Source organism: Typopeltis vanoorti, chromosome 12 (genome assembly GCF_054136105.1).
Source record: "Typopeltis vanoorti isolate ZY-2024b chromosome 12, IOZ_Tvanoo_1.0, whole genome shotgun sequence".
NCBI lineage: Eukaryota > Metazoa > Arthropoda > Arachnida > Uropygi > Thelyphonidae > Typopeltis > Typopeltis vanoorti.
Genome location: NC_143560.1, coordinates 106137946 through 106165817, shown reverse-complemented (window position 1 = coordinate 106165817; position 27872 = coordinate 106137946). Strand labels below are relative to the sequence as shown.

At 36.4% G+C, this 27872-nt stretch overlaps 1 protein-coding gene across 1 annotated transcript in view; it reads left to right on the top strand.

Moving 5' to 3' along the window:
• The window catches only part of LOC150101107 (laminin subunit alpha lam-3-like), a 789889-nt gene that overhangs the window by 85567 nt on the left and 676450 nt on the right, over positions 1–27872 (top strand). Inside the window, exons 8-9 of the mRNA XM_090402236.1 lie at positions 3721–3838; positions 27746–27864. Of these exons, the coding sequence (XP_090258362.1) occupies positions 3721–3838; positions 27746–27864 (237 nt within the window). The remainder of the gene's footprint in view (positions 1–3720; positions 3839–27745; positions 27865–27872) is intronic.

The window sequence follows — 27872 nt, the reverse complement described above, 5'->3', positions numbered from 1 at the left end:
AGCTGTGTATCAGAAATATGAGTGGAGAGTAAGTAATAAGTCATTATTATGGGGATTATACTATGGTGACACAGATTGGAGGAAGGAAAAACTTTACGACAAATAGTTGAGAAAGCATGGGAATATAACAAAGATCTGTATTTCAGTTTTGTCGATCTGGAAAAGGCATATGACAAGGTGCCAAGAGAGAAGCTATTCAATACACTACAGTTATATGGTGTCAATGGGGCATTATATCAAGCAATACTTAGTCTTTATTTGAGTTGTAAGTCAGCAGTTAGAATTAAAGGAAGTACAGGAAGATGGTTTAATGTTAAATCTGGTGTGAGACAATGATGTACATTATCCCCGTTCTGTTATTCATTATCTATATGGATCACATTATGAAGGAAAGTGGTGTTAAACATGATATCAAAATTGGAGAATGTTAATGTCAGCTCTTTGCTTTATGCAGATGATGTTATACTTCTAAATAAATCTGCTACAAGTTTGCAAGATTCCCTGACTAAATTGAATAACTGTTGTAATAGATGTGGTATGAAGGTCAGCATTAAAATCTCAACAGGACAAAGACAATGAAAATAGGTAAAATTGTTGAAAATATCAACTGTGTTGTAAACGGGGAACCTGTGGAACAAGTAAAACATTTCAGCTGCTTGGGCACGATTTTTAGTGAAGATGGTAAATTAAATATGGAAATAGACAACAGAGTCAACAAAGCTGGTATGGTAGGAAGTCAATTGAATAAATTCATATGGAATAAGAGAGAAATTAGTCGGAACACTAAATTAGCTGTATACGAGACAGTGTTCAAACCAGTTTTAACTTATGTATCTGAGAGCTGGGTCAGAAGTAAAACACTTGACCAAAGACTAGAGACTGCAGATATGATCAGAGGCGTGAACAGATGGCATCAATGGCAATATCATATTAAAAACGAGGATATTAGGAAAGAACTTGACATTGTCAGCATCCAGGAATGCGTTAGCAGAGCTAATCTCAGGTGGTATGGTCACTTAAACAGAATGGGTGAGGAAAGATTAGCAAAACAAGTGTTCTCTGCTTGGTTGGCAGGAAAACGACCCAGAGGAAGACCAAGATATAGGTGGATTGATACGGTACAAAGCGCCTTAGACGATAGAAATATAAGATCTGATAATGTTGGAGTCTTGACAGGTAACACTGATTTGGAGGAAAATTATAGATAGGAAGTTAGTAATGATAAATTTTTCATGTAGTACCATCATATTCTGTATACCCCCCTCGAGGGTACATGTCAGGAATTTGATGATGATGACAGTTATATGGAATATTTTTCTGTGACTTCCACTCACAATTGATCATTTATGGTACTATGAGTGGGTTAAGCTTTTTTGTTTATATTGTTTATATTTATTTATTATAATTTTTTTTCTAATTTTTTACATAAACCAGAAACTGTGTTCTAGAGATTAAAGAGAACTTTTTTAAGCCACTTCAGTCATCTATGGTATAATGGTATAAATTAAAATTATGGCAGAATGGTATAAATTAAAGATGTCAAGAACTTATATTGGTTTGATCCTTTATCCACGTGTAAGCAAACAAAGTTTACACATGAAGTTACTTCATGACTGAGCTACTTGTATATAGAAGCTAATGACTTCACATCAGTAGCCTTAGTATCTCATAATGCAGTGCACATATCCTTTCAGGCATGTATAATGTTATGCATTATGGAAAAGCCATACCCAGACCAGTTTTGACCTTTATTGAGGTCTCAACAGTGATCCAAGGTTCGAATAACTTCATTCACAAACTTTGTTTGCTTACACTTGGATAAAGGATTAAAGGGAGCAAGATACACTTTTAAATATTTTGTAGCACATAACTGAGTCAAAAATTCCTTTGAGCCTCACTGTTTGACTAGATTAGGAACATCTTTAATGTATAGTATAACCAAGTGGAAAAACTTGCAACAAGCAGAATGGTGGTCTCACACTAGGAGATGAAATTCATCTCTTGCCTAAATACATTCACAAACAACATCCATACCCATGGTAGGATTTGACCTCAGAGCTTGTTGCAGGGGATCTGGATCATGTCAGTATTAAGTGCCCCTTTCTTTTTCCTAAATATTCTATGGAGTACTTGATTTATTGATTTTCACTTTTAAATTTTCTCCAACAATCCCAAAACGATCATATACCTGTTACACGTGAATCGAATCATTCACGTTATGAATCGAACATTTAATGGTTTTTACAAGAGCAAGTTGTATGCATTAACCTTGGTGATTCCCTTGAAAGCATGGAAACCATTTTGGACAGACTTGTTGGCCTCTCATGTTGATTATGTTACCTTTCTCAGTTTTCTCAGGAAAAAAAAAAAAAAAACCTGTTACATCAACTTTTTTATTTTTAGTGAAAGATTATTGCAACATCATAATGTCATTTTTTTTCTTTCCCATCTTCATGTATCTTGTTTACAATATTTTTTCTCATCAAGGTGGTTGTGAAGATATTTAGTTACCTTAGTGGTATAAGAAGCAGAAACAGTTCAGCTTCTAAGATAATAATGTACATTTATACAGAGCAAACAGCAAAAGTGAATACAGCTTATCTTCTCTTTCAAGAATAATTTACTTATTAAAACTTTCTCAACCATTTTCTTAAACCATTTCCACTTTTTATCCCCTTGTAGTATATGGTGCACTATTATCATATTGATACTTAATTGGTTCCACAAATGTGCATTGTAAGCAACAGAATTATCAAGAATCAAACAACAACATGCCACATGCTAGAGAAATTATATTAAAAAAAATAAAAAGAAGAAAAAGCTATTTTTGATCTTTACATATGATGAGAATCGACCAAACATTTTTGGGGTAGAGAGAGAAAGAGAGCAAGAATCATTTTCATCCAAGTTAGGCCAGTATAAATGTGTTTCAGGACTTTCTTTGAAAATATGAAAAATTGTAAAGCCTGTTTACACCAGCATAACCTGAATTAGAATGACTCTCTTTCTCTGTTTCTTGCTCTCATTCTCTCTCCCAAAAGTTTGGGAGATTCTCATCTTATGTAAATATCAAAAATACTTTTTTAAAATATTATTATTTCTCTAGCATATCATGATACCATGTTTGTTATATTTAACAGGTGGGATGATACAATCTGCTACTAATCTTCTCTTGCAACCAGAAAATAAAAATATATCCATCTGATTTCATGCATGATTTATTATTCCCATCACTTTTCCACCCTATTGTACTATCCTATTGAACTTGAACATCACTTTTGGTGACATTTGGTTTGTACACAGTGGTCTTTCTATGGCAATTTACCCATATCACTCTACTTTAAATTGTCTGCTATTCAAGGTTTAGAAGCCTCTATAGTGATTATTGACAGTGCTAATCTGTTAGAAAGAACTGAGTTTGAATTCATGTAAGACGCACAGAACCTTTTTATAAGGTTTTTCGACTGAAGGTGAATTAGGAAGTCTTATATAAAGGTGATAGAGTTTACCTCTCAGAAACTTTGGGTTTTTCATTGTGCAAACCAGTCAAAACACATGGATTTAACAGATATAGTATATTGGCTGCATAGCTTTAGTTGCTTCAGTTTAGTTGCTTATATATATTATAAGTTTAATTACAATTAGGTTTATTGGTATTTCCACATCACTATTTTTTTTATAATTTATGCAGTACTTAAATTTTGCTGTGTCCTTTGATAGAAACAACGCTGCAAATGTGAACATAACACCTGTGGAGAAAACTGTGATGTTTGCTGTCCACTTTTTAACCAGAAACCATGGCGAGCAGGAACAAATACCGATGGAGCTGTTTGTGAAAGTGAGTTTTCTTTTATACTTTCATTTCCTTTCCCAGTCATTTTTTTAAGTTATGAAATAAAATTTATTTTCTACATAATGATACTTCATATGATATGAAGAGACCTCTGCATTACTTTTAAAGGAATGCAGAAAATATTGAACACATTCAAGAGGAATGCATATAATATTTGACATAGGAAGAACCTTCAAAAACTTGAAATGTGGAAAAGCAGCTGGAGTTGATGGTAATCAACCAGGAAAGCTCAAATATGAAGATATAAAAGTTTTACAGTAGCTACACTGCATAATTCAGAAGGCCTAGTTGGAAGGTTGAATTACAGATGACTGAAGTAGAGCTCTCATAATACCATCTATTAAAAAAAGTAAATAAAACTGTTAGAATTATAAGAATTTCTCTACTGGGTGTTTCTGGTAAGATGTATGCCAGCATTCTTGAAAAAAAGGGCAAGAAAAATTGTGGCAGGTGAAGTTGGATAAGAAGAAAGTGGGTTCAGGCTTGTCAGGATCAGATTTTTACTTTAATACAAAAAATAGTTGAGAAATCATGGAAATATGGCAGGAATCTGTATTCTGTATTTGAGTTTTGTACATCTGGAAAAGGCATATGTATAGGTGTGTGTGTGTGTGTGTGTGTGTGTGTGTGTGTGTGTGTGTGTGTGTGTGTGTGTGACAAGATAAAAGCTGTTCAAAGCATTGTAATTATGTGGTGAAAACAAGACTTTATATCTAGCAATATTCTATATTTGAGTCATAAGTCTAAAGTTGAAGCAAGAGTTGGTAATAGGAAGATTTCATATTAAATTGGTTGTCAGACTGTTGTGTTCCCATTACTTCTTTTTGCTGTTATTCATCATCCATATGGATTACATTATGAAGGAAAGTAGTATTAAACTTGATCTCCAAATTGTAGATGTTAATCTTATCTTTTTACTTTACGTAAATAATGTTATGCTTCTAAATAAATCCAGTACAAGGTCTGCAGGATTGCCTAACTAAATTGATTAACTGCTGTAATAAATTGGTATGGAAAACAAACAGCAATAAAAAGAAATGATTATGCAAGTAGGCAGGAACACTGAACACGTTAGATGCATTCTGAATGGAGAGTATATAGAACAAGTAAAATATTTCAGCTATTTAGATACAATTTTTGGTGAAGTTGGCAATTTAAATATCTAAATAGACTACAAAAGTAACTGACTTGTATGGTAGGAAATCAACTGAAAAAATTTATATGAAATAAGAGAGAATTACATGATGGAAATGTAAGCCATGATTAGAGAAATAGCAACTCATTATGGATTTAATACACATATAATGTTCGTTATTTATTTAACATAGTATTTTAGCCCTAGTATCAAAGATATCTTCAGTATGACCAAATTAAACAGGTCAAAGAGAACCAAAAACTCAATAATGAAAATGTGTGAGGTACACATACATCATATAGAGTGTCTTGGTCTAAAATACTTTTTCTTTTAAGGTTACATGATGATCAGCATTCATATTTACGAATTTAGGGATACAAAACACACATGTTGAAATGATTATTTTACTTATTATTAATAAAATAACACTTGCCGTTTCGACACATGTATTGAGGTCATCATCAGAAAAATACAGGTGTATAAGAAGACAAGCTACATGCTTTTGCTCTCTTCAAAGGTAAATAATATGCTGTTAATTGATTTTTTACTTAGCCTAACCTCTAGTGGTAAAAAAACAAACCACAATGAACCCTGCTAAAGTCCTCCCATACTAAGCTTTTCTTCGGGACTTGTACAGTTCAGGTTGCTATTGAATGTTAAAAAAAAAAATAAAAAAAAAAAAAATCTTCACTGAGTCTTCTTATATTGAGATTTTTCTTTGGCTTGTTCTGGTTGCTATAATGGTTGTAAGTAAATGGGTCCTCCACATTCTTGGAATGGTTAGACCGTCATTTTTGTTTAGATTAGGATTGTGTTTGAGCATTTCACATGCTTCTTTAAATTTCCTCTCAAACCAGGTTTTGGTGCAGTGTAGGGACTTGGTATCTTTCCAATCAATTCTGTGGCATGTCTAGAGTGCATGGTCTGAAAGGCCGGTTTCTCAAAAATGGAGGTATTTAAAGTATCGTTTGTGTTCATCCTTCCTAATTGGGATGGTTCGCCCTGTTTCTCCTATGTATGGTAAGTTGCATGTGCATAGCATTTTGCAAACCCCTGGGTGGACTAGGTGTGGAAGAGGATCTTTGGAAGAACTGAGTAGGTAAATTAATTTTGTTGGGGGTTTAAAGGTGGTTTTGATGTATTTGTGTAGTGCTTGTCTATTTTTTCTGCCTCTATCATAAGGAATGGCAATGGCATTCTTGAAATCGTTTTTGTTTTTAGTGGTGTCTCTGTGGAGGATCTTGTGAATAGTTTTTTTTTACTGTATCCATTTTTTATAAATGTCTGGTTGATGATCTCATATTCCTGGTTTAGAGCTTGCTCATTTGAACAAATAATTTGAGCTCCGTGTTTAAGGGTGCTTTTGACACCTAGTTTTTGTTTTGGGTGGTGGTAGGAAATTTTGTGTATCTACTGGCCTGTGTGTGTGGGTTTGCAGTAGACTGAGAAGGAGAGACAGCTTGAGGGAAGACGTGTGACAAGTGTGTCTAGGAAAGGAAGAGAGCTGTTTTTTCCTATTTCAGTGGTGAAATGGATATGTTTTGTGTTGTTTGTTTAGGTGGCTAAGGAATGTATTTAGTGCTTCGCGACCCTTGGGACCAAATGGTGAAAATATCATCAACGTATCTGAGCCAAATTTTAGGCTTTAGGCACACTGACTTTAGCGTTCGTTGCTCAAAGTCTTCCATATGAAAGTTAGCTATGGGGGGGGGGGGAGTGGTGAGCCCATGACTGTACCTTCTTTTTGAAGATAAAAATTGTTTTGGCACACGAAATATCCAGAGCAGAGTATGTGGGCAAAGAGAGCCATGATGTCATGTGGAAATATGTTCTGTAGGAGCACAGTAGTATTGTTGATTGGGACGTTGGTGAAAAGGGCACTTATGTCAAAGCTGACTAATAAATCTTGATTGTTGAGTGTAATGTTTTTAATTTTGCTTATGAAATGTTGTGCATTTTTTATGTAGGAAGGGGAATGACCTACCAATTCCTTGAGTGTGGCTGCTAATTTTTTTGGCTAAGTGGTAATTTGGGCTTTCAATTCCTTCAACAATCGGAGATAGTGGCGTGTTTGTTTTGTGTATTTTTGGCAGACCATAAATTCTGGATACACGGTTATAATAAGGTATTAGTTTTTTGGTAGTTTCTTCTGGCCATGTGTTAATGGATTTAATTAATTCAGTTGTTTTCTTTTTGATGCGTTTCGCGATTGTAGTTTACCATTTGGTAGGTTTTGTGGTTGGATACCAAATGGTTTATTTTTTCTATGTAGGTTGTCTGATCTAAAACAACAACGGTAGCATTCCCTTTATTTGCTTTTGTGATTATAATGTCCTTGTTGTTTTTTAGGGATTTGATGGCCAATTTTTCTGTTTTGTTTAAGTTGCTGCTTAGTTTTTTGTTTGTGTTTAGTATGCCCGATGTTTCCATACGTATTTTGTCAGCTAGAGATATCGAGAGAGGTCTAAGATTCCTCAGGGAGGGTCTTAGACCTCTCTCGATATGATAAATGATATCCAATTTGTTTACTGACCTTGGCGCAGTGCCTTAGTTTAGGCCTTTTTCCAGTAGCGAGAGTTCACCTTGGGTGAGGTTGTAGCTTGATTTGTTAATAACCAGGCCATGGTCTGATGGCGGTTGGTTGCTCCTAACTTTGGTTGTTGGTGATTGGCTGCTCTTTGTAATGTTGATTTGTGATTGGCTGCTCCTTTGGTTATTGTCATCCTGATTGTCTTGTGCTTTCTTGCTGTTTTAGTGCTTTGTCTTGGTCTTGGAAATTGGTTTAAAATACGTTTAAGGTCCAAACTGTATGCAAATTCAAACAAGAGAAAAGAGATACGGCCATGAGTAGTCAGTACTCTTTCTCCAACAGTTGCTAACTACTTCATGGAGCAATTCAAATAGTGGCCTTGCTCCTGTCCTTTGTGTTTGGATTATGAGCTTTCTTTTCATTTCATTATATGTCACTGTGGATGGCATCCTCTTATCATATTTTTCTTTTAACACTGGGGCACAACAGGGATCTGCTTTCTTCCATACTTTTCCTTCTTTTCTTATTAGCTTTAAATCCTATGCATAATTTTGCTAATATCGGTACACAAAACTCTTTAACGCTCAATTAATTCAAGCCTCAAGAACTTATATAACTGATGAGCATAAAATTGATCTTCTTACAAGTCTTATGTGGATTGAATATAATCTAATGAATTTCAGTGCTCTCAAATCACTGTTCTTGCTTAAAACAACTTATATAGACAATCTTGTCTATACAAGTTGTTTTATGTCCTTTCAAAAGAGGTGCAGTGTGACATTTGCTGTTCTTGTGCCAATAAATCAACCAACCTTTCAAAAGATTTTAAAAGATCTGGTCAGTGTCGAGCATTTTATGCACATCAGATTTATGATATTCTTCTCCATATTGAATATAGTATTGGTGTTTACTAATTCTCTTCTCTTCTCTTCTCCCATGGAGAAGTTCATTTGTTCAAAATGAAAAAGGGTAACATTCATTTCAGATCATATAAATAACAGGTAGAGACAGAGGATAGGTTATCCTTAGTGGTAAAGAGGAAACTAGGAAATTTGTTGATAAAACTTGGGAACAGGATGAAACTTCCTCACAAACTTTTGCAACAGGCTCAGAGAAACATAAGAGATAGGAACAAAAACATAAGGTATAGGAGCTCTTCTTTCCATTGTGGTATCTCAGGTAGTTGCAGTGGATATTTGAGTCAATGATCTGTTGAATTTTCTAAGTTGTAGTTTAATTGGAATAATTCACTGGAGTATACCCATTTAACCCCATAATGGATTTGATAGTTCAACATTCTTATTGTAAAGCTGAAGAAGAAGAGCAAATAGTTTAGGTTTTGCTAAGTAATATTTTAATGATGCTATTCTTCTGGTAGATGATGAGCCAAATCTTGTATGTACCTGTCAATGAAGATCGGGTTTGGGTTCAGGATGCTAAAAGCACTTTGGGTCAGTCTCCTTTTCCATAATGAACTTGATCTGTGGATGGTGTTTTTTGTAAGATCAACTTATTTTCTGGATGCAGCTAGATTGCAAAAATATCAGATGTAGTGTACCAAAGATGGTTAAGATGAAATGATGGGAAACAATATATCTTCAAGACATTAAAGACAGTAGTTGGCATTGAAAGTAACAGAGGTCTTCCCATAACTGTACCTTCAATCTGCTTATTTATAGATATTATTCTTCCAACTAAAATGACCTGGCTGCATAATGAAGTCAAAAATCTTCACTATAATATATAAGAAAAGTCATGAATAATGTCAAAAGTGATCAATAGAGTGTAGAGAAATGTCCTAGATTTTTGTAAGGAGATCTCCAAATTTTCTGATAAAAGAACTAGACTGTCCAACATGTGCACTCAACTGATAAAAATTTTGCAACCTATAAAATCTATGATACAAGGTGCCAGGAAAAAAAATGTTCAAAATGCTATAGTTTGAGGTAAACTGGATATGGACATATATAGTTATCTGGGCCAAAAGTCAAACTGCAGCAGTATTGATTAGATTGAATTAGGTTTGTTCATATTGTGTTAGAATTATCTAATTTATTTATTTCTATTTTCAAATATAAAAATAAATTAATATCACATAATGAATAAGCTTACATTCACTTCATAGAGTTTCAACATTGAAAATGATTGGAAAACAAAAAAAAACAAGAAATGCTGAAAGAATAAGGGAAGTGCAGGAAGAAGCACATGAACAAAATGCACCACATAGTGAAATGGAAATGGTTTATACATTAACGGTATATATTAGAACACAGAAACTAAGTAAATAATTAATTTATTAACTTATTGCTGATATTTTGCTGGTGTTATAACCAGCATCTTCAGAGCACAAAAACACAGTTTGCCACAATACACGAGACTATAACAACATGTTGTAATCAACGGACTAGTTAAACAAAATTGTAGCAGCAACACAAAGACTAGAGTCCTGATTTTGATGCCACACCTTCTTGGCCAATGGCTATAATCCACATAAGATAACAAAATACTAAATGCTCCTAAGAAACCCCTCCCACCATCCACCACAGAGAACTACAACAAAACAGTCACCATCCCATACATTAAAGGCACATCACCATGTAGCAAATTAGCAACCCTTATCCGCTCACCCAAGGACAGCATTCCCCCTTTATCACATCCAGGAGTCTACCAAGTACCCTGCTCATGTAATCAAGCCTACTACGGTCAAACAGGAAGAACTGTGAACATCCACATCAGCGAACACAAAAGATACGTCCGGAATTATCACTATGGCAAGTCAGGCCTGGCAGACCATGCTCTCGATACCCCTGCACACAGGATCAACTGGAAAAACACAAAAGTACTACACAGAAGCTCTTACAAGTCGGAGAGATTGTTCTTAGAGATGACAGAAGCCCTGAAACACACTCCAAATCTCAACAAATATGGCTGTATTAACGTTAACTTGCCTAAGATATGGGAGACAGTCACCTTAAGAAAAAACTAGTTTTTTTTTTTTTTTTTTTTTCAGATAGAGGGCACCAAAAATCAGGACTCTAGTCTTTGTGTTGCTGCTACAATTTTGTTTAACTAGTCCGTTGATTACACCATGTTGTTATAGTCTAGCGTATTGTGACAAACTGTGTTTTTGTGCTCTGAAGATGCTGGTTATAACACCAGCGAAATATCAGCAATAAGTTAATAAATTAATTATTTACTTAGTTTCTGTGTTCTAATATATACCGTTAAAAAATAAACAACATGTTCGACGAACACATAAGTCTGTCCACAGGTTTATACATTAAGAGATAGGTTTCACAAACATAAACTATTGCTGATCTGCTACTCAGGAAGACCATCAGAGTTGCTGAAATTGTGGCAGTTACTCTGAGACTGCAGAATGCTTGAGTGCTGAATTGGGCATCTCTAGAGGCATTCTTTAAGAAGAAGAAGAACACTAGATGACTGCAGAGTTAAACCTTATTGGCCATACTTGATCCACAGTCTTATATGGTATGGTGCAAAACAAAAAAAAAAAGTACTGAATTTTGAAACCCCCCCCCCCCCCTTCAGTACACACACTATGAGATATGTCATTTGATTGTATGCACATTAATAGAAAGAGCATGTGTAGAGTCTATACCATTACATTTAGCTGTAGCAATAGTGTTGACATTGGAGTTGGTAGAAGAAATGGTCCAAGCATACAACATGTTTGTAAGCATGCCCCAAGCAACAGTGTCATCATTGCCTCAATGGTGAGGTTCCGATGTACGAGAATATTTTGTCATAATGCATAGGGTTAAGGAGGAGGGCATTGATAGCAAATGATTTCACTCACAGGCTGTGAGAGAATTGGTTGCGAGTTTTTATATGTATGGAGTGAGTTTGATGGCAGAAAAGGCTTGAATAAGAGGAATGGCTTGCACTTAAATTCATTTGGCATCAGGAGCCTGGAAAAATTGCTTCTTGGTATGAGATCTAATGCAGAGAGTCAGGGAAACTAGATCATCAAGGGAGGAATGGGAAAAATGTGTATGAAAGTCCAGCTATGGTATGCAAATGTGATAAAGATATGAATGTCTTCGAACATGGTTATGTATGTGGTGAAGGGGTGGAAAAATATGCTTTGGATTCACTTGTTTTGAGTATGTCTGGGGAAGGAAAAGAGAAAGTTCTAGAACAAGACCAAATAGATTGCATATTTAATTATAAGAATAGGCTAGATGGTAATTTATTGTCTATACACAAATGCCCGAGCATCAGAAACAAAGTGATTGAGTTCATTGCTTTATTGAATATGATACGGCCTAAGATTGTTGGCATTAGTGAAACCTGGCTATCAGAATCAGATATGGTAAATGGGATCGAGTGTAATGGGTATACTATTTTAAGGAATGAAAGAAGAGATAGGAGAGGAGGAGTACTACTAATGATATCAGTAGTGAGTTTGAGTCTATCTGGTGTGAAGTGGAATAGCACAGAATGAAATATATGGTGGAGTGTTGCTACAGACCTGGCAGCTCATTTGCAGAGGAAAAAGAAATGCATTGCCAGTTTAGCATTATGGCTACAAACGAGTGATCATTATGGGTGACTTTAATTATCCAAACATTGATTGGATAGAAGAAAAATCTCATGATAAGAAAGAAGAGGAACTTATTGAATTGTTATTATTATTATTATTTTTGGGCTACTCCAGGGAGTTCTTAGACTCATCGAGGGGGGCCCTTAACATCATGTCCACACAACTATACGACATTCTAACAGTATCTATCATACCTTGCCTTGAACTCGCTCACTGTCATAGCACCCACAACAGACTTTGGCAGCTTATTCCACTCATTTACCACTCTAAAAGTAAAGAACCCAGCTCTAACACCACTGCTAACCACACTCTTGCCCAGCTTCCATAGGTGTCCCCTAGTTCTCCCACCACCAGTCCTGATCTCAAATATATCCTCTGAATTAATCTTATAGAATCCTTTTAGCAATTTGAATGTCTCAATTATATCTCCCCTTTTCTGCCTATCAACCAGTTTCTGCAACCCACAAATCTTCAACCTGTTCTCATATGGTTCATTCCATAGACCTGCTATCATCTTAGTCACTCGCCTCTGGATCCTCTCCACCTCCTCCCCATCAAGAAGGAACCGAGGTGACCAAATCTGGGCACAGTAGTCAAGATGAAGTCTTATCAAGGCTCGGTACAGAGTTACAATAACTTGCTTGTCTCTGCTCGTTAAGGTATTTTTCAACAACCAAGTGAGTTGATGAGCTGATTTAGCTACTTTCGCAATGTGCCCCCTAAACTTCATCTCCCTATCCACCAACACTCCCAAGTCACTGGCCTCATCAATCTCTTGGAGTACAGTTCCACCCATGTGGTATACTGCTGCTAATCTTTTCACCCCAAAATGCATAACCTTACATTTTGTCGCATTAAATTGACATCCATTCTCCTTAGCCCAGAACTCCAATCTATCTAAGTCATCCTGCAAGACTTTGACATCTTCTGCATTCACTATCGCCCTCCCCAATCTGTTCCACTTAGATCCTTCCCTATATCGTTAATAAACAGATTAAACAGCAGTGGTCCAAGAACAGAACCCTGCGGCACCCCACTAGTCACAGGCCGTCTTTTGGACTCCACTCCTGAATAAACCACTCTTTGATATCTCTCCATCAACCACCCATCTATCCATCTCACCAATCCTATATCCATTCCCATATGTTGTAGTTTACGGATTAGAATTCCATGTGGTATCCTGTCAAACGCCTTTGCCAGGTCCAGCAATATCACTGTAAACCCATTTCCCTTATCCAGTTCAGCCGTCACCTTGTTATAAAACTTGAGCAAGTTACTCGGGCATGATCTACCCTTTACAAAGCTACGCTGTCCCCTGTACAGTATCCCATTTTCATCAATCCATTCCTGTATTTTTCTCTTGACTACTTTCTCCAAGACTTTGACAACAACTCCTGATATGCTGATCGGTCGGTAATTTGCAACCATAGTCTTGGATCCTCCTTTATGCAGTGAAACAATTTTCCCCTCTTTCCATGCCTTCGGGACTAAACCAGACCCGAGACTCAGATTAAACAGCATGATCAAGGGCACTGATAATTCCTTAGCCGCTTCACGCAAGACCCGTGCCGGTATACCATCCAATCCCACAGATGTATTCACATTAAGGTTCTGTAATAGACTATTCACCTTCACTTCATTCATCACAATTCCCGTATAAACTAATGGCTCCTTCATTTTTTCAATGTCACCACCTGGATGATATACTTTTGCAAAGTGCGCGCTCAGTAACTATACTATATCGACTGGTTCAGTGACCTACTTACTATCGTCATTCCTTGCCATGTACAGTTTTTTTCTTGCTTGCAGCATATTGAAAGAACTGTTTGGGATTCTCTTTTGCTTGCATAGCTAGTTTCCTTTCATAATCGGCTTTTGCTGTTTTTACCACACTCGTTACCCTTCTGGCCTGCACTTTATACCGTTCGTGTGCCTGCAGGTCACCCCTTTCTTTAAATTCCCTCCACAGTTGTTTCTTTTTTTGCAGCTCAAGCTTAATGGTGTTATTCATCCATTTAACCCCTACTTGTTTTACTATTCGGACCCTAGGTATACAATCAGCCATAACCTCCTGTAAATGCTCCTTGACCACTTCCCATGGACCACTTCCCATGCTCTATCGACGTCCAGCCCTTGCAGTTGTACATGCCATGGCACTGATCCAAGCAATCTCCTAAGCTTGTCATACTTGCCAGCACGGTAATTCCACATATACCCTGTCTTAATCGAAAATTCCACACCTTTAGCCACCTTCCAGGTCAAGACCTTATGATCACTCTCACCAATAGGTGGCAACATGGTCATATTCATTACAGTCAAATTGTGAGATGCTATTACCAGGTCAAGTACTCTCACACCCCTAGTATTTTCAATTACATACTGTCTCAGATAGTTATCCCTTAATAATTGAATAAAATCCATTTCCTTCCTCACATGTGTCCTCTCCTCCTTCCAATCAATGTTACCATAATTAAAATCCCCCATAATAATTACCCTCCTTCCACTCATTTCATCAATTTGTTTATGCATACTATCTCCACCATCTATTCCATTACCTGGTCTATAGCAGCACCCAACTGTATATTTTATTCTGCCAGTCTCAATCTCACACCAAATAGCCTCAAATGAGCTACTTTCACTATCCTGCAATACAACTTCAATTCTCCTTGGCTGCAGTTCATCAGCTATCATCAATAACACCCCTCCCCCCATTTTATTCTCTCTGTCCCTCCCCTAAACACACCATAACCTACACATTCTATCCCAGTAACTATATCATCTTTCGTCAGCCATGTTTCACTAATGCCAATCACATGTGGCCAGGAAGAGCTAATCAAGGCCAAAAATTCTTCCTTCTTGTTCCTAATACTCCTGGCATTAGTATACATGAAATGCAGTGATCCCTTTGTCCCACCCCTATCTTGATGCGTTATTCTAAATGTCCCATTCCCATTTTTTGTCCTTAGTGCTGGCTCAGGTACATTATATACATACTGTCTCACTGATGTCTGCATATCTACTCCCCCCCCCCCCCATCCTTGGTAGTTCTAATTTCCCTGGTTCTGCACATCCATTTTCACTTCATTCAGGAACACTTTTTCCAGTCTCCACACACCAAGTCCATTCAAATGCAGGCCATCCATCTTGTATAAGTCCTTTCGCCCATCAAACTCATTCCACACGTCCACGAATTCCACACCACACCATCTGCATAACCTGCGCATAACGTCATTTGCGATTATGGCCCTCCTTCTAAACTCCTCTCTGTCATACCGCGGCAACAGACTCGCCATTCTAACTCTGTCACTCTTTTCTTTCGCTATATTTTCGCAATACTTTCAAGTCCTCTCTCATAAAAAATTTATCACCTTTCAATTCATTCGTACCTGCCACAATTATTAATTCTTTCACCCTCTGTTTTTGCACTCTAATACTCTCACTTACATCCTTAAATTTCGCACCCGGTAAGTACGATTTAGTTACGCTCCCATCTATCACTCCTCTTAATAACGAGTCACCATACAACACTCTTTCCTTCATTTCAGAAACTCGCCCACTCTTACGCTGGTTATTTACGTTAGCCGAATCACTCTGGAAAGAGTTTTGCAGGTGCTCTAATTGCCGCTGCGCATTTTGTATCACTGCGCACAACCTAGCGATCTCACTTCCTACAAATAATTCCTCATTTTTTTTATCATTCAAACCATTTTCTCTCTCTCTGTATAGTTGCTCTCACTCTTTCTTAGATCACTGCTCTCATTGCCATCTTGTACATTGCAATTCCCTATCAAGCCACTATTTTCATTCACATTCTGGCTTTCTTCAACCATAGCTGTCTCACAACCTGACACATAATTCAACTCCTCACTTTGCTTACACTTTCTGCGAGACACTTTTGTTGCAAGACAACTTTCTCAAGCAGCATGTGAAAGAAGAAACTTGAGGTCAAAAAGTGGTGGATTTGCTCATAGTTTCAGAACGGATCTCTGTTAAGAATATGGCTATTTTACCCCAAGTTGGTGACAGTAATCATGCTATGCTTTCTTGGGAAGTATCTAATTGTATTGATGCTCCGATTACTATAGTTTACGTGCTGAACTACAAAGCTGGAAATTATGATCACCTTAGGATAATAGTATCTTTAGTCCGATCGTCTCAGTTACTGAAAGGGAAAAATGTCAGCATTGCATGGGAATCTTTGAAAAACTGCGTATCTGAATAATATCTGCATATCAGGCATTATCTGAATGTATCGCTAGTTTCCAAAGAATAAATAGGTTGGGAGTGAAATGGATGTGCAGCCGTATTAAGCAAGAGATCCACAAGAAGATAATGATGTAGAAAGAATACCGTGAGAATAAGAGTGAGAAGAATTATGAAATTATAGTAACTATCCCATTCTGATTTGTTGTCCTTATTCGCTCGGGCATATTATACTCATTCATACACTCAACTGCCTCCCTAAGATCTGCATATCTACCCCCCCCCTTAATAAATGTAGTTTCCCTGATTCTGCACATCCACGTCATTCAACAACACTTTTTCATGTCTCCTTACACCGAATCCATTTAAATGCATGCCATTCACTTATATAGATCCTTTTGCCCATCGAACTCACTCCACACGTCCACAAATTCCACACCACTCACCACACATAACCCACTCATAAAGTCATTTGCAATTTTAGCCCTCATTTTAAACACTTCACTGTCATACCGTGGCAAAAGACTAATCATCCTAACTCTCTCTCTCTCGTTTCTTTTGCTACCTCAAACAATTCATTCAGGTCCTCTATCATTTCCATTTTATCTCCTTTCAAATCATTCGTACCTGCCACAACAATCATTTCTTTAACCCTTTCCTTTTGCTCTCTAATAGACTCAGTTACGTCGTTGATGGTCGCACCAGATTGGTACGATTTTGTCAAATCCTCTGCTAACACACCTCGTACTAACGAATCTCCATACAGCACTCCCTCCTTCATTTTGTTTACTTTCACCCTCATACTCTTATTTTTCCTATCATACTTTTTATTGTTGGCTGGTACACTCAGTAGACTTTTGTTCATACGCTCTAGCTGCCGCTTTGCTCTTTGTATTGCTCCGTTCAACAACACGATCTCACTCATTGCATCTATCTCATCTTTTTTATTTTCTGTTAAATCATTAATTTGCTTTGTATTAATACCATCATTCACACTTTCTACATTCACGCTCTCACAGTTCTCTGGTACAACCTCGCCATTTCTTGTCATATCACTATTTTCTTCATTCTGAAGTTTGACAAAATATCACACTCACAACCTGAAATACACTTTAATTCCTAATTTTTCTTACATTTTCTACACACATTCACTCTCCTTTATTATCATCTAACCATACTCCAACCGCACACTGCAAATCGGGGCAAATCACCGCAAAGTAAGACTACTGTTAGACAAATGTCCTGCACACCTTGAAGATCTGCAGCTTAGAAACATTAGATTAGTGTTCTTTCCCCCTAATTGTACAAGTGAGCTTTAGCCATTAGATCTGGGCATCATCCATGCATTTAAATGGAAATATAGAAAAATGCTTATTGAAAAAGCTGTGTTTATACATGATAGTGGTATGGATCCAAAACAAATGACCATATCAATCCTTATAATAAATTTAGTTTAATCCTTTATCCAAGTGTGAGCCAACAAAGTTTGCGCCTGAAAGTATCTTCAGGACTGGAGAAAGGTAGTACAATACCAGGCATCTCATTGCAAAGGTGGAGCAAGCTTACATCACTCCTATCTCAGCATCTCCCATAATGCAAAACACATCCCCTGCGGATATGTATAATGTTATGCATTAAGGGAAGGGTCACTACCCAGACTAGTTTCGACCTTTATTGAGGTCTCTTCAGTGGGAGCCAGGCCCAGATGTGGAGATACAAGGCAGGAGCAATAGCAAGGTCATCTCTACCTATTGGAGTTGCCAAAAGGTGTGCCACTTTTTTTTATTGAATTACTCTGGATTTAGAGAAAGATGTTGAAAGTTTATTTTTCACTTGGTTAGACTATAATAAATTTAGTTTAATCCTTTATCCAAGTGTGAGCAAACAAAGTTTGTGCCTGAAACTGGTGGTTTCAGAAAATGCTGGTGTGTGAGATCATCAATGGTACCAAGTGTAGACGACATCCTTTCCAACCTTTCCACTGTGGTGAAGAAGAAGTGGTCGAAGAAGTTGTGATCAAGGACCTACCATCCCTACTACTAAAGATGCAATGAAAGCTATATCTGTTTCATGAGAATAAGAATGACTGGACTTATAAACTGTGGGCTAGAAAACGTTATTAGTATTTTATGGACATCTAAATTGAAATATTTAAAAAAAAATGGTTGGGCTGCAAGTAAAAGAAAAAATTCACATGGAAGAATAATTTTTGTAAATGCAGACACAGTACCCTTGTGCCAGAATTAGATGCAATTGTTGACATAATGGGTGTTCATTTTAATCAGCTTTATCAATCCAGTTTATGTAACATAGTGCACAGTGCCACAGCATTGAATGAAGAAGTAGAGTTCACAAGAAGGAGGTTCTAGAGCTATTGCATAACCTGAATAAGAATCTGGCAATTCTGGCTTTTCAGTATCTCTTGGGTGCTTGGGAGATTTTATAGAAGTTAGTAAGAACTTGCACACAGAAATGGGTTGATAGACAAGCTATACTTTGCAAAGAACAGCATGGGTTTACTGAAAAGAGGTCATGTTTTAGCAGTTTGTTTGCTTGTATTTGGTAATAATGTTATTGCCGAATTAGATAAAAGGAATGGGTGCACTATGATGCCATTGTACTTTGCTAAAGCATTTCATAAGATACCAGATGAAAGGCTGTTGCATAAACTGGAGAATATGGGATTGGAATATAAACTGTTGACCTGGATATGTGGATGACTGATGGAGAGGTAACAGAAAGTAGTATATGGGGGTTATGAATCTATCGAATTTAAGGTAACTAGTGGTGCACCCCAGGGATCAGTCCTTGGACCATTGTTATTCAGTCTAGACATTAATATTGGGAAGGACCTGACAGTAGATGTTGAATTGTTCATTGATGATGTAAAGATAGCCAGAACTGATATAAGACATTTAGAACTGAGTGATTTGAATAAGCTGGAACAGTTGGCATGCTAAAAGGCAAAAGAAAGGAAATTGGAAAAGACATGGGAAATGTTTATTTGTAAAATTTTTGCCTCTGTTTCACAGCATCTTTAATACAAAATTGGAACAGCAACTAAATAATAACAGAAAATTCTGAAAAGTACCACCTTAGTAGCTAGTGTGAGACAGCACATATAGTCAGTATTTTCCTAAATAATTAAAAAAAAATGTAATTATATTTAGATATTGTTTTTCTGAAATTTTTTCAGAATTTAATTATATTTAATTAAAACTTGGTACTTCCTAAATCAGCTGATCTTTTCTATTTCCCATAAAGGAGATAAACATAGACCACCGGATCTATTTAGGTTAATACAGTGGAGCAAAATTTCACAAGTTTGTTTATAAAGTTGTTCTATTAGAAATTGGCTTTGAAGGATTTTTGTCTTATTCCAGTGAACTCTTGCTTGGTGGTGATGTTATGTTAAGCAAGTTGAGACTGTTCAGGCTCTTGCTATTTGTTAAAAGACTTTTTCTCTTTGTAATGAAGAACTTAGGTCATATCAAATATCTATCTATCCTTCTCATCCATCCTAGGGCGGATTGAGGTCCCATCCTAATGAGAAGTTTCTGGCTTATTAATGCAGCTGGTTCACCACTCCTCTGCTATATCCCCTAAGTGCGATATTCATGACTGTAATCTGTGTGTGTGTGTGTGTGTGTGTGTGTTCACTGGGCCGGTTTGCCTGCTTGCAGGATGAAAAACTCCAGATAAACTGGGGAGAGAACCCTGCTGTCCACACCCAAGACCGACTAACTTGGCTATGGCTTAGGAAGATCATTCAGCATCACTTCCCCAGGCACATGGTTGCGAAGTGCATAGCCACTAGGCTAACCGCATGGACTATCAATTATCAGCTAGGAAAATATTCATCATTTTGTTATCTTGTACTCGCTAATAAGGTGGCTCTCGTAGATAGGCTTATACGTTGGTTATGCATTTCTAAATAACTTAGGGAATTGAAACAACGTAGATACGAATATAAATTAAATAATACTTTAATAGATATTTCCGATATTTCGGCAATGTCTCATTGCCATTTTCTAAAGGAACTTACAGAAAGGCAGGAGCACACAGGCCCTAACAATACAGTAACTGGAAATGAAGATATGAAGCTATCTTTCTCCTAGAAGTCCTGATGGTGCCCTCTGGTGGGCTAAGTAGGCATTCTTGGCCGTTGGGCTGAAGGTCTGCTGATGTATGCCTCCCAAATTTGGGGCAGTCACATACAACCAAATTTGTTGAGGTTTGGAGAGTTTCTTAGGGCAGAGGCTGATTCCATAAATAATCTTTCAAATTTATATTTGCTCCGGTGTATTATTTTTGCTTTCTTCCACCGTATTCAGAGCATGGTCTGCAAGACCAGAATGGCTATATTTGTAAAACCGGATGTAGTGCACCTCAGAAAAAATTACCAAAATCCTAAAAAAACACGACCTCACCTCCTGTTACAGACCTTACAGAAAATTGGCATCCCTTATCTGCTCTACCAAAGACCAACCACTTCCCCTAGACCTACCTGGTGTATACCAGGTCCCTTGCAGTTGTAAACTGTCGTACTTTGGCCAAACAGGCAGGACAGCGAATATCAGAATTTCTGAACACAAGGACTACATCCGGTTTTACAAATATAGCCATTCTGGTCTTGCAGACCATGCTCTGGATACTCGCCACAGAATACGGTGGAAGAAAGCAAAAATAATACACCGGAGCAAATATAAATTTGAAAGATTATTTATGGAATCAGCCTCTGCCCTAAGAAACTCTCCAAACCTCAACAAATTTGGTTGTATGCGACTGCCCCAAATTTGGGAGGCATACATCAGCAGACCTTCAGCCCAACGGCCAAGAATGCCTACTTAGCCCACCAGAGGGCACCATCAGGACTTCTAGGAGAAAGATAGCTTCATATCTTAATTTCCAGTTACTGTATTGTTAGGGCCTGTGTGCTCCTGCCTTTCTGTAAGTTCCTTTAGAAAATGGCAATGAGACATTGCCGAAATATCGGAAATATCTATTAAAGTATTATTTAATTTATATTCGTATCTACGTTGTTTCAATTCCCTAAGTTATTTAGAAATAATAAATTGGCTCATATTAGAATTTTTTGTTATTGCTTAATTGTTGTTCCCTTTTTGTTCTGAAGATGCCTGTGAAACATGGGCAATAATTTTACAAATAAACATTCTTTTCCCTGTGAGATTTCCATTTTTTATATTTCATTCTTAGTATGTCTACTCATGGCATTCCAATCTTAAAACAAACAGTGGGCAAATGATGTCTGTCAATTTAATGTTAGTGAATATAAAGTTATTTTTGGTGCAATGAGATTTCCAGTGGCATATTATATTGTTGGTATTATGCATGGAGAAACTGATGAGGCTAGAGATATTGGAGTTATGGTAAATAGTATTTTGAAATTCAAAGGTCACATAGAAAAAATTGCACATACAAACGAGAATAATTGCTAAGCTGTAAGAATAAGGGAGTTATTTTGACTCTTTATAAGTCCTTGATATGACCTTGCCTGGATTACTAATGTGCACAGATTTGGTCTCTTGGATTTTGAGGGGATAAAAAGCTATGGCAAAGGTGCAAAGAAAAGTTACAAAGATGATATCAGGATTATGAAATGAGGGTTATTGAGATTATGTGGATTGCAGACAGTAAACATGAGAGAGAGAGAGAGAGAAGGCTGATATGATAAAAGTCTATAAACTTGTGAGAGGGTGTTATAGGATATCAACCGAGGAATTTTTTCTTTTATATGGAAGGTGGGGAGAGGATAAGGGGCATCAGTAGAATTTAAGTTTGTGTTCAGTTAAAAAGGTGAAAGCTAGAATTTTTTCTCACAGAGCAGTGAGTGAGTGGAACAGTTTGCTTGTTGGAGTAGTGAGTGCATCTTGTGTGAATGATTTTGAGAGAAGGTATGACAGCTGGTGTGGATGATGTGTAGCTTCCCTTGCTTACTCCATGAATTCTAAGGTCTCTCATGATGATGATGATGATAATAATAATAATTAAGGTTCTTTGCATATTGTTGGGATTCAAACTCCCACCAATACCTTATCAACTGAATCAAACAAAATCAACTGAATCAAACAAAAGTTGTTGGTTTTCAGTTGTCAGTTGAAAACCATCAACTGAGCTATGGAGACTATTTATATTTAATATTCACAGTGAATTCTACACATACTATTTAATTGGCAAAAATATTTAAAGAAATAATCTTTAATTTTGTTCAACCTTCATATCAATGATATTGTCATTGGATTACAAGGGGATATTCAGTTGTTTGCAGATGATGTGAAGCTGGGAAAGTTTATTAGTAATAGTGCAGATGTAGCAGCGGTGCAAGAGGATTTGAATAAACTAGACAGATGGACAAATGAATGGGGGTGTCAGTTCTATGCAGCAAAATGTAAAGTCTTGAGGTTTGGGATCCATCGATGGGAGGATGCATACTTGATTGGAGGAGCTGTACTGGAGGAGGTAGGGGAGATGAGAGATCTGGGGAGTGATAATTGATAGAAAACTAAAATTCAGGGGCATATTGCAAAGGTGGTGAGGGTAACTCAGAAGATTGCTGCAATACTGAGAACGACGCTGCCCTGCAGAGATAAAAGAGTTATCATTCCGTTGTATAAGACCCTGATCAGACCACACGTAGACTATTGTTCTCAGATTTGGTCCCCAGGATTTGAAGGGGACCAAATCTGAGAACTAAATTGACTGTGGAAAGGGTACAGAGGTGGATAACGAAGATGGTTTCAGGACTGTACAATATGAGTTATGAGGATTGATTGAGGGAATGTGGATAGAGTTTGGTGGATAGAAGAAGGAGAGGAGATATGATTGAGACTTTAAAACTGTTGAGAGGTGGTTACAGGGTTGACACTGGGGAGTTCTTTCGCTTGGTTGAACAGCAGGAAGGAGCGATGGCAAGAGGCCATCCCTGGAAGTTACGAAAAGGCTATGCACAAGAGGGTGAGGAGTGGTTTCTTTGCATAGAGGGTGGTTGAACCTTGGAATGCATTGCCTGAGAGAGTGGTTAGAGCGGGAATGGTCAGTGGGTTCAAAGAGTGGTATGATAAACTTTGTGTTTCCTAAAAACGATTTCCCACAACGAGTCTTTTGACTTCATAGAGGCCTGGATAATAATAACAATAATCTCATTTCCATCTTTTTTTTCTCTGAAAAGGACAGCCCTTTATGCATTTGAACTGTTTTACTATTATTCATTTAAAGGAACAAACATAAAAAAAAATGTTCTTTAATTTAACGATTATCAGTTTCTTCTTTTCTAACACTTTAATCCAGGCATGGTACTAGAATGCTGTAAGCTGGGGGAATGTATATTTGTGGAGTTAGTTTGGATCTGGCTTAGAAAGAAGTGATAGTTAAGAATTTTTTTATCACAGAGTAGTGAGTGAGTGGCACAGTTTGCCTGTTGAAGCAGTGAGTGCATCCAGTGTGATTGAATTTAAGAGGGAGTATGACAGCTAGCGTGGATGATCTGTGGCCTTCCTTGATGAGTTCTCAACTCCCTGAATGTCTCAGATAATAATAATAATTTTGTGAAATATTTTTTTACTCTTCCAAAAGAAACTAAGTTGATCAAATCCCAGCAAATATACATGTAGAAGCCAGCTTTCAGATTGACCTTGAAGCAGCAGAGATTGCTTTTCTACCTAATGAGTCAGTAACATGCTTTGGAAGATCTCATTATCATCATAATGCTAAATATGGATATAGACCATATTGATCTGCTTTGCTCTCAGTTTCGATCTGATATTCTCTTTTGAGGTCTTCCCTGCTTTCTCTTTCTAATTGATTTATATTTTATTAATTGTTTAGGATATATGGGTGTTGGCTATTCAGTTTACATGCTCTATCCAATTTTGTGTGAATTTGCTTCATTTTTCTTCAATTGATTTTATTTTTAACATTTATAAAATATATTCGTTTTTTTTTTTTTTTGTGTGTGTGTGTGTAATAATGTCTATGTTGCAGTTCTTCTCATGAATCTCATATCCCTTGTTTTTATTCTTTGTTTATCTTGTTTATTTCTTGCCCAGATTTTTCTGCCATATAATAATGTAAGTGCTGCTAAAGTAATTATGTTTTTAAGCATGTTTCTTATTTGTACAATATTAGGATTGTGCATTCTATTTATCAGACCTATAATCTATAACAATTTAAGTTTTTAATTTTATGTCTTTTTTCTCCTTTATATGATATTTCATCTCAAAGATAATTAAAAGTTTATTTGTTTTATTATTTTATTATTAATAACTATTCTACTTCAAAGTGCAGTTTGTCCACAAAATGCCATTGTTAGTTTTATCTATGAATATTTTCATTCCAAACTGTTATACTATGATGTTTAAATTATATATTTCTCTTTGTAACGTGTCTTCCTTATCTGATATTATTATCTGATCATCTGCAAATAATAACATTTATTTGATTATTCCTGGAAATTTCTATACTAGGGTTATTTAAAGTGTTCTGCTGTATTAATTTTTAATTAATATAAATATTAAAAAAGCGCTAGAGATTACTCCTTGGTTTATAGATTGTTTTTGAGACATTTTTCATTTATTTTTATTTTGTTATCTTTGTATATATTCAATATTGCTTATATTAACATATTAGGTATATTTATTCTTTGTAATATATCAAACAATAGATGTCTTTTACTTTATTAAAATCTATAAACAAAAGGTGAGTTTCTAAATTAAAACTTCTTTTTCTATATAAGAAGTTTTAAACAACAACAAAAAAAAGCTGCATCCTTTTCTAAATCCATTTTGTCATTCTGGTAGATGTCATAAGGATAAAACATAATTTTACCTCCATTCTATCAAATGGAAAGATTTATGAAAAAAAGGAAAAAAAAAAGTAACTTCTAAATTCAAGCCTGTTGAAACAGCTGCAGAAATCTCCATTTCTATCCCCCCCCCCCAAAAAAGAGATGTTTGGGAGGGATGAGGGGAAATGTATATGTATCCTAACAATCCTAGAGAAAAATGGATATTTTATTTTTAGCCTCTGAAGACTTTAAGACAATCACATGTCCATTTCTGGATTCAAACCAACAGCCTATTGGTTGGAAAGTGGTTATGGTAACCAATCGTGTGATTGTCTTTAGGCGCGAGATGTTGTAGTCCTTCTTTTATTCTCGGCCAATACCAATGTTGAAGGATTACAACGTCATATAGACTGGAACTCAACTTCAAACATCCATAAATGCTCTGATGAATTAGAAAGACGTATCTTGGAATCCAAAGAAATAGTTCTCGACCCTACCCATCTAAACAGCAATCTCAGTTACAGCCTGTCCGATTCACATAGCGCTGTAATTCAGTTTTGGCGCACTCATGGTATCATTCACACGCACAGTGCTTCATGCCAGAACTAACACTCGAACTCAATTTCAAACACAACTACTACTTATTCTAAACTTTGTTTTGTCTAAAGTACAATATATTTTTAAGATGTTGTTTTTTCCATGGTATTCACCTGTTGAAGTCGGCATTTCTGATGAAACTAGTAGTGAAACCTTATTAAATCTCTTATATTTTTTCTAGGTGTTTAAGTCAGTTAATAATTTTAAACATGTATGTGTGTGTGTGTGTGTGTGTGTGTGCGTACACCGTATTTTTCGATTTATACAAGAAAGTCTAAATTCGCTAAAAATGAACATGCGCGGTATACATTAGAAAGGTATGAGAGGTAAATCAAATGTAATAACAAAAGTAAGGTAGAAGTATTACTTAATATTTATTGAACATTACATTATTCAAATTCAAAAAATTCTTCGTCAGACTCAATATTGAAAGAATCAATTGCGTTAAAAATTTCGTTTGGTATTTCTTCAACTTTATAATCATTGTCACCACTGCATTCCCTTGTGCTTTAATGAAACCATTTCTAACACAGTTTTCACTTACAGCAGCCCAACTTTCTACAGTCCACGTAACTATATCTTTATATGACGTTCTTTAGATCTGCCCTGTTTTGTTATATTCGTGGATGCCATTCATCATCCAGTCTTCCCACTTAGCCCGCAAATTGTCTGTGAATGGTTTATTTACTGCAAGATCAAGGGGTTGGAGTTTTTTTTTTTTTGTTAAACCACCTGGAATGACGGCCAATTTGGACTATTTACAATTGTTTTAACTTCTGCTGTCATGTGTGCCCCACACAAATCCAACGCTAACAAAGATTTTGGGTTGAAAAATGCCATTTTTCTCTTTTGCTATGCATTCTCCAACCAAAATTTCATAACCTCGGAATTTATCCAATCTTTATCATTAGCAATAACAATAATATCTTTGGAATCGCAACCTTTTGGAACAGTCTTTCTTTTGAAAATCACCATCGGTGGCAGTTTGGAATCATCTGCAGTTACGCAGAGAACCACAGTAAAGTTAGACCTTTCATGCCCATTGTAGCAACTGAAACCTCTTTTTCTCCCTTCAGATTCACAGTCCTAGAACTAGGCATGTCAAAACTTACGGGAACCTCATCCATAATCCCAAAGTGACAAGCATCAACCCCACACAAGTTTTCTCTCAGAAACAAACGAAATTTAGCTACTTTTGCTTTCAAGTTGCATAGCAAATTTTGTCCAACACTAGTGGAGGAGCACACACTTAAATTGTTTCTCTTCATAAATCCAAAAACCCAAGATGGGGTAGGCCTTGAAATCCTTTATATTATCATTTTGCGCAATTCTTTTCAACACACGGACAGTAGATATTCTCATACCCTTTAGCTCTTTCACTAACAACCCAATCAAACAGTTTTTTTTCTATAGTTGTCCACAAGCACCTTCTAAACCTCATAGCACTTTTCCTTGTATGTAAACATTTCAGGACTGTTTCAGCCTTTCGCCATTTACGAACATCACTTTCTCCAACACTGAACAATTTACCAACTTCACGATTCCCTTTTTCCTTTGCTACTTCTACCACTTCAAGCTTGAACTGTGCTGTGTAGGATTTTCTCCAAGAAGTACTTCTGTCTTCCATGGGTAATTCAGATCTAATAACAAAATATAAACAAATAATGATTTACTTTATGAAATATTTAAAACAGGATGTACGGAATAATCGATCACTGCTACTAGCAACGCACATGCTTTTAAAGAATTCCTGCATCCTCTGTCTGTACTTCCTTACTCTACTGCTAGTTGGTGCATGTGCGTTATCTATACATTCAAAAGGAGTGATGAAAATGTTGGGGGTGCACGTTATACATTAGGTGGGTGTTATCTATCGAAAAGTATGGTGTGTATATATTTGTGTATTTATGTATGTGATGGGTGCAAAAAAAAATCTCCACACAATCTTTGGAAATCTGATCTAGACTTTACAATGTTTTTTCATGTAAACTTATTAATAATTCCAAAAATTATAGATGCTTAAAAATTCTGAAATGACTTTTTTTTCCCCTTACTAGAATGTGAATGCTTTGGGCATGCAGAAGAATGTGTTTACAGTGAAGATGTTCACAACAGACTTGCCAGTTTGAATGCTGATGGAAAATATGAAGGTGGAGGAGTTTGTAAAAATTGCCAAGTATGTAT